This window comes from Candoia aspera, chromosome 3 (genome assembly GCF_035149785.1).
Source record: "Candoia aspera isolate rCanAsp1 chromosome 3, rCanAsp1.hap2, whole genome shotgun sequence".
Taxonomy (NCBI): domain Eukaryota; kingdom Metazoa; phylum Chordata; class Lepidosauria; order Squamata; family Boidae; genus Candoia; species Candoia aspera.
Window position 1 is genome coordinate 3,998,572 of NC_086155.1, and position 6,595 is coordinate 4,005,166.

The window sequence follows — 6,595 nt, forward strand, 5'->3', positions numbered from 1 at the left end:
TTATTGTTCACCTTTTGGCCTAATTCAGCCGAAAGAACAGATAGAGAAATCATTATAGAGGCTGGAAGCAACATCTTTACAATGTCTGTGGAACATCTTTGGAAAGCAGATAGATTAAGCCTCCCCCCCACCCAAAAATATTCCCTAGCAAAAGTTAAAATCAATCAAGCTTAGCGTATTGTAATGTGATGGTGTGCGGGAAAGACCTTGGGAGACTGGGCATAGAGACGTTGCCAAGAAACGGTTAGATAAGAGGCAGCATAGCCCGCAGCTGGATAGTGGGTGGGGCAAGGGGCTCAGAAGGGACCCTCCCTGGTTTCCCGGACTTTAAAGGAGAGGGCAGGAGAATTATACTTTCAGACTTGCAAGATTGATGTCAACCTTACTAAGTAGACCAGACAGGAAACACAACCAGATGAGCTAATTTTACTTAATTGTAAGGCTACATTGACAGAATCTTGCAAGTCTGAAAGTGCAAATCTCCCACGTCTCCTTTACAGTCCAAGAAACTAGGGAGGGTCCCTTCTGAGCCTCTTGCCTCGACCACATTTCCATTTTATCTGACCGCTCCCTTGGCAACTCTCTGTGCCCAGTCTCCCAAGGTCTTTCCCACATACCACCACACGTACAAATGCAGCCACGGGGTCCAACAGATCCCACTGGGCAAGCCCACCCATCCAAATCCAACAAGTGCATTCGAATCTTAAGCCACCGTTGCTGCCACCCTCCCCCCCACCCCGCCCGGCCATCCACCACTTTCCTTCATCATCAGATTTGCGGGCACTCTCTGCATTGCTTGGCTGGCGCAGGGAAGGGGAAAATTAGGGGCTGGGGTCGAGGTGATCTCCGCAATCCCCAATATTTGGGAAGGGTTTGAGCTGGAGAACGACTCGGCTTCTACCCGTGGGCCTCTATAGGTCGACGGCCTCCCCGGAGGCGGCCTTGGGCTCTTCCCCTGAGCGCGAGGTCACCTTGAACTGGCGCCGCAGGAACCCCCCGTAGCGCTTCTGCTTGTCCCACCGGAGCTTGGGACGGATCCTGCGCATGAAGCCCCCGTAGCGTTTGTGCAGGTCCTCCAGGCCGCCCCCGTCCTCCTCGGCCCCCGCCGTGCCGGAGCCTCGCTTGGGGTATTTGCGCAGGAAGCCCCCGTAGCGTTTCCTCTCCGCCTTGAGGGAGCCCGGATCGGGTGCCTCGCCGTGGGAGACCAGATCCCCAAGATCCAGCGCCTCGGGGTCATCCTCTTCTGCCCCTGGCTCCGAGTCTGCGCTCTCCCCGCTCTTCTGGGAAAAGCCCCCGTACGCCTTGCTGACGTCCCTCTGGGGGAGGACGTTCTGTTGGAGAAGAGAAGAGAACTTGGGTTGAGTCGGGTCCTTCGCCCAGCTGCTGGGCCGTTTGATGCACTCAGCAGCATTCCCAGAGGCTGGCATTCGCCGCCTGGCCAGCCCTCTCCTCTTCACCCACCTGGGAGGATCTGCCCGCCTCCGCCTCCTTCGCCAAGGAGGTTAAGACCGAGAGGGCCCGCTTGCATTTCAACCACTCCGCGCTGGACAGCAGGGAGCCTTGGCACTCCAGAGCACAGCGCTGTAAAAAAACAGCAAAGAGAATGCTCTTCACTTGGGACCCCATTCTCCGTAGGGATCTTCTAGCCAGCCCAGTCGGCCTGTCAGCTTCCTTCCCTTCAAAACAGGCTTCTGGTTTTCTACTTTATTCTCGGGATGCTGGAGAACTTCCTTTCTGGTGGGCGGTAGCGAAGGATGCTCTTTGCTGAGGGTGGGGTTTCCTGCAATAGCTCTTTCTTCCATCCTTCTGAAGCTTCTGCAGACGGGGTGGGTCAAAAGAGTCGAGATGGCGGCTGCGACTGTGCAATGGAAGCCTCATTCCTTTTTTAACATGTGTCTCAGCTTCAACTGCACAGCTGTAGCTGTTGTGTTGACTTTTTTGACCTTGCTTGTGGGCATCCCTACCAACTGCTCGCACTTTCGGATCTTTCCAAGGTTCATCAGAATTCTCTTCTAAACCTCCAGAGCAGTGTTTTTCAAGGATGGCCACTTTAAGATGTGTGGACTTCCGCTCCCAGAATTCCTGGCTGGGGAATTCTGGGAGCGGAAGTCCACACATCTTAAAATGGCCAACTTTGAATAACACTGCTCTAGAACAAATTATCTCTAGTCACACTGAATAATAGTAAGTGTTGGGGAAGGATGAGAGAATTTTTCTGCCCTCCACTGGATTTCATCAGGAATCAAATCCACATGTCTGAGATCTAAGATCTCCAAGTCCCTTGTCTGGACAGGTGAATCTACTCATTTCACTTTTAAATTCATTAAAACTTATGGGGGGGAGGGCAGAGGTTATGCTCAGCATTGGCAGTAAGTGTTAAACTCATGCTACCAAATATATCTTTCCCTCTTTGAAAAAGATGTGGGAAAACGGCTCTGAGTAGGGGCAAAGCTGACTGTTTGAAGCTGAAGTTGCTGTCAGATTTTTGGGAAAGAGAAATGTATTTGTAGATGTGTTAGAAATAGCTGTAGGGAAGCAGCATATTTCTTTTTCTTGATAGGACCTCCTGCTTCCTTATATCATTTGTCTATCTTCATCTTTTCCCCCACTCTCTCTCAGACTAAAATTCTCACCCTCGTTGCCACGTTCCAACAGCAGTCTTGCCTTGCGATAAACCAATGATGGTTAATGCTCGGTAACAGCTGGGCCTGCCCTTGAGAATCAGCACCCACACCCCACAAAGCACTCGACTACAGTGGTTAAATGCAGAAAGCAACTGGTGCAAAACTGTTTCCTATCAGGAACAGAAGATATTCCTGTTTTTTTGCCAAGACAGGAGAGGGAAAAGAGTGATGACTCGGTGCAAAATTATAATTTTCCAATCAAGAAGGCAACCACACCACCAGGGAGACAAGCTGTGGAGTATCTGGGTGGCATCTGTTGGGGAAAGGGGTGGTGGGGTGGCTTTCATCATTCAGGAGTCTTTAGTGGCCTTTGGGGGTGCTGCCCCAGGCGTAGCCGGAGATGAGGGTCTCTTTGTGAAATTGGGTTGAAGGGATTAGCTGGGCTTCCCGCTTGCCTACCTTCCTCCCTGCGCGGTGGCACCAGCCCTGCCAGAGTTCCTGGGCTCCATGGTGGAGTTGGCTGTGGAGTTCCCTCGGTTGATTGTTCTGGGGAACTTCAACCTGCTTTCTCTGGGTCTGGGGTCAGAGATGGCCCAGGAGTTCATGGCCACCTTGGCAGCCATGGACCTGGTCCAGCTGACTGAAAGGCCAGCTCACAGAGGGGGTCACACACTGGATCTGGTCTTTGTCTTGGGACAGAGGCAAGGTGATCGGGGGTTGGAGGACATTGACATCAGACCCTTGCCATGGACGGATTGCTCCGTCTTGCTTCTACAGCTCTCTGCAGCTGCACCCCACCTCAGGGAGGTTAGGCCTGTTCGATTGGTCCAGCTGAGGTGACCCAGTGGGGTTTCAGAGGAAGCCGGGGGTTATTCCTGAGGCTCTGGTGCATCACTGGCTGATGCCTTGATCACAGTCGGGGATGAGCACCTGATGAGGGCCTTGGATCAGATTGCACAACATCTAGCCACAACAAGCAGCGACAAGATCTAGCCACAGTTAGAACAAGCCAAGGGTTGTGCAATGCAGCATATACAATTTCTTTCAGCAAAAAAGATGAATTAGCCAGTGTGGGGCTGTTTGCAGTTCTGAGAACCTTGGTAGCAACCAGTGGCACCCGGCTAGTCCTCTTATCAGGGGTATCTACAGGGTAAGTAAAAAGGGGTGAGGCTTTGATTATGCAATCATGGGTCTTTTTGACCCCCACACTGCAGATGTCCCTCCTGTCTCTAATGTGACCTGACTGCTGAACCAAGGAGAATTACAGACTACAGGTAGTCCTTGCTTAATGACCACAACTGAGACTGGAATTTCAGTTGCTAAGCAAAGCAGTCATTAAGCAAATCTGACCTGATTTTACAACCTTTTTTGCGGAGGTTGTTAAGCGAATCAATGCAGGTGTTAAACAAACCACATGGTCATTAAACAAATCATGTGGTTCCCCATTGATTTTACTTGCCAGGAGCTGGCCAGGAAGGTTGAAAATGGCAATTCTGTGACCACAGGATGCTGCGACGGTCATAAATGTGAACCAGCTGCCAAGCGCCCAAATTGTGATCACGTGACCATGGGGATGCTGCATGGTTCTAAGTGTGAGGACTGGTCATAAGTCAGTTTTTCCAGCACCGTTGTAAGTTTGAACCATCACTAAACAAATGGTTGTTAAGCGAGGACTACCTGTATGTTGGGAGAGATCACAGCAGCCCAAGTTTTCGTTCAAATGGATTTACAGAACTGGATCCTTTTCATCCAAGAATGAAGCTTCTGATGTGTGCAGAAGACTCATCCTATTAACTCTCAGTTGGCTTGTTAAATAGCTAAGAATTAACATTTGTTTCCTGCTCTCTTTTTTCCCGATTCTCAGGGGAAACTTCTAAAAAATGAGAGGGCTGGTGAAAGAGACTGAAAGGAAAAGTCAAGAGAGCTCACTGTCTCCATAATGTTCGGAGGTTATTTGAAACCACAGCAGATAAGGCTTATCTGGAAGGCATCCCGCAAGGGTCATCCAAGGCTAGGAATTGGTCCACTGGGGTTCCCAGTAGACTCCAGGAAGCTGTAATAGCTCAGAAGCTTTTCTTGTGGGCATGGAATTCCTGCCTTAGGAAGAGGACAGAAAGGAACCCTAACCTAGGGGGCAATAAGGAAAAAAAAAGGAATATGAACATCTGGAGAGTGAATCTAGCCATTAGATCAGCCTTCCCCAACTTGGGGGCCTCCAGACGGCTTTCTCTACATGTGTTGGAGAAGCAACTGGAAGTTACATTTCCAACATAGCTGGACAGCACCAGCTCACAGAAAGCTGAATTAGGGGCGATTAGAAGCCATGAGGGTCACCTACGTTACTAAAAGGGGATTGGATAAATTCATGGAAGACAGATCTTACCAAGGGCTGTCAGTCCTGACGACTCCATGTTATCTCCAGGTTGGGGGCCATGCATCTCCAAAACTCAGGTGCAAAGTACAGGTAGACCTCACTTAACGACCATAATTGGGACCAGAATTTTGGTTGCTAAGCAAAGCAGTCATTAAGCAAATCCAACCCATTTTACGACCTTTTTGCAGCAGTCGTTAAGTGAATCACCATGGGCTTTAAGCCAACCATGCAGTTTCCCATTGCTTTTGCTTGCCAGAAGCCAGCTGGGAAGGTCGAAAACAGTGATCATGTGACCATAGGACACTGCGACAGTCTAAATGCGAACCAGTTGCCAAGTGCCCAAATCGTGATCATATGACCTTTGGGATGCTGCGACAGTCGTAAGTGTGAGACCGGTTGTAAGTAAGTTTTTTCAGCACTGTCATAAGTCCAAACCATCACTAAATGAACAGTTGTTAAGTGAGGACTACCTGTAGCAATAATGGGAGAGCCATTTGTGAGCTTCCCAGAAGCATCTGGTAAGCCATTATTAGAAATATAATGATGGATTAAGGTGGGCCTTGACCTGATCCAGCAGAGCTATCCTTACATTCTGAACTATAGTGGAGGTGATTTGGTACTCCACCCTGCCAGCTCTGTCCAGGATTCAAGGAGCAGTCTTCATCTCCAAGGTTCAATACATTCAGGCAGGTCTTACGGTCAACCTATGACCTACACTGTGACTTACTAAGGGGTTGATGGGCTTCTCTGCATCCTGGCCATGAAGAACGCACATGGAACACTGAGAGAGACAGTCCCAAGAAGCTGAGAAAGCCACATGGAGGTATAGAGCGAGTCCCCAAAGCTGCCAATCCATTCTTCCCAGGAGGTACCTGGAGGGATGGAAAGAAAAGTCAAGAGATAAGGGCAGTTCCTCATCAACAATGTATGGGAGAAAACAAAGAGACATCAGCAGTATCAGTACTGGGGTGAGCTGCCCTCCAGCCCTTCCATAGCTTATTGGAAGAGCCACCTCCCCTTTCAGAGGTCCTCATTTCAGTCCCCCAAGCCACTCTTCTCTTGTGCTGAGAACCTGGAGACCATCTGCCTGCAGGATAAACATGACTTCTCCAACCTGGTGCTTTTAAAGATGTATGGAACATCTCCCATTGTCCCTACCCAGCTTGAGGCCCTCTCTCATGCTGGTTCAAAATGATGGGTGTTGTAGTGCAGCCTGTCTGGAAAGTATCATCTTCAGGAAGGATGGATTAGGTAGCTCTCTTGGTCAGTACCCTTGATGCAGGGCAGGGCAGTTTTACAGGTGCCTTTCTTTAGACCCTGAGTCAAATCTCATCTTACCACTCCTGCACAACTTCGACTTTGCCCCACAAGCACCCAACTGCTTATTGGGACGATGTAAGAGCTTAGAACTGGTTTTGCTACAGACTTGATACAAACAGTGACGCAGAACCAGTGAGGCATCTTCAGACATTCTTGGAAGCCACACAGTGCCTGCTAAGAACAGAAAGAAGATAGAAGACCAAAGCTAACATCCAGGTAGCACAAAGCCATTATAGAGAAGCAGGTTTCCAGGTGGCTGGCTAGAACCAACTTTGCC

At 49.7% G+C, this 6,595-nt stretch overlaps 1 protein-coding gene across 1 annotated transcript; it reads right to left on the minus strand.

Annotated features, from left to right (window-relative positions):
• Window positions 1-911: 911 nt before the first annotated feature.
• On the minus strand, window positions 912-5,854 carry PDYN (prodynorphin). The gene is given in 3 exon segments (XM_063300030.1): window positions 912-1,410; window positions 1,412-1,581; window positions 5,726-5,854. Coding segments are annotated over 3 exon segments (798 nt in total).
• Between the last annotated feature and the right edge of the window lie 741 nt (window positions 5,855-6,595).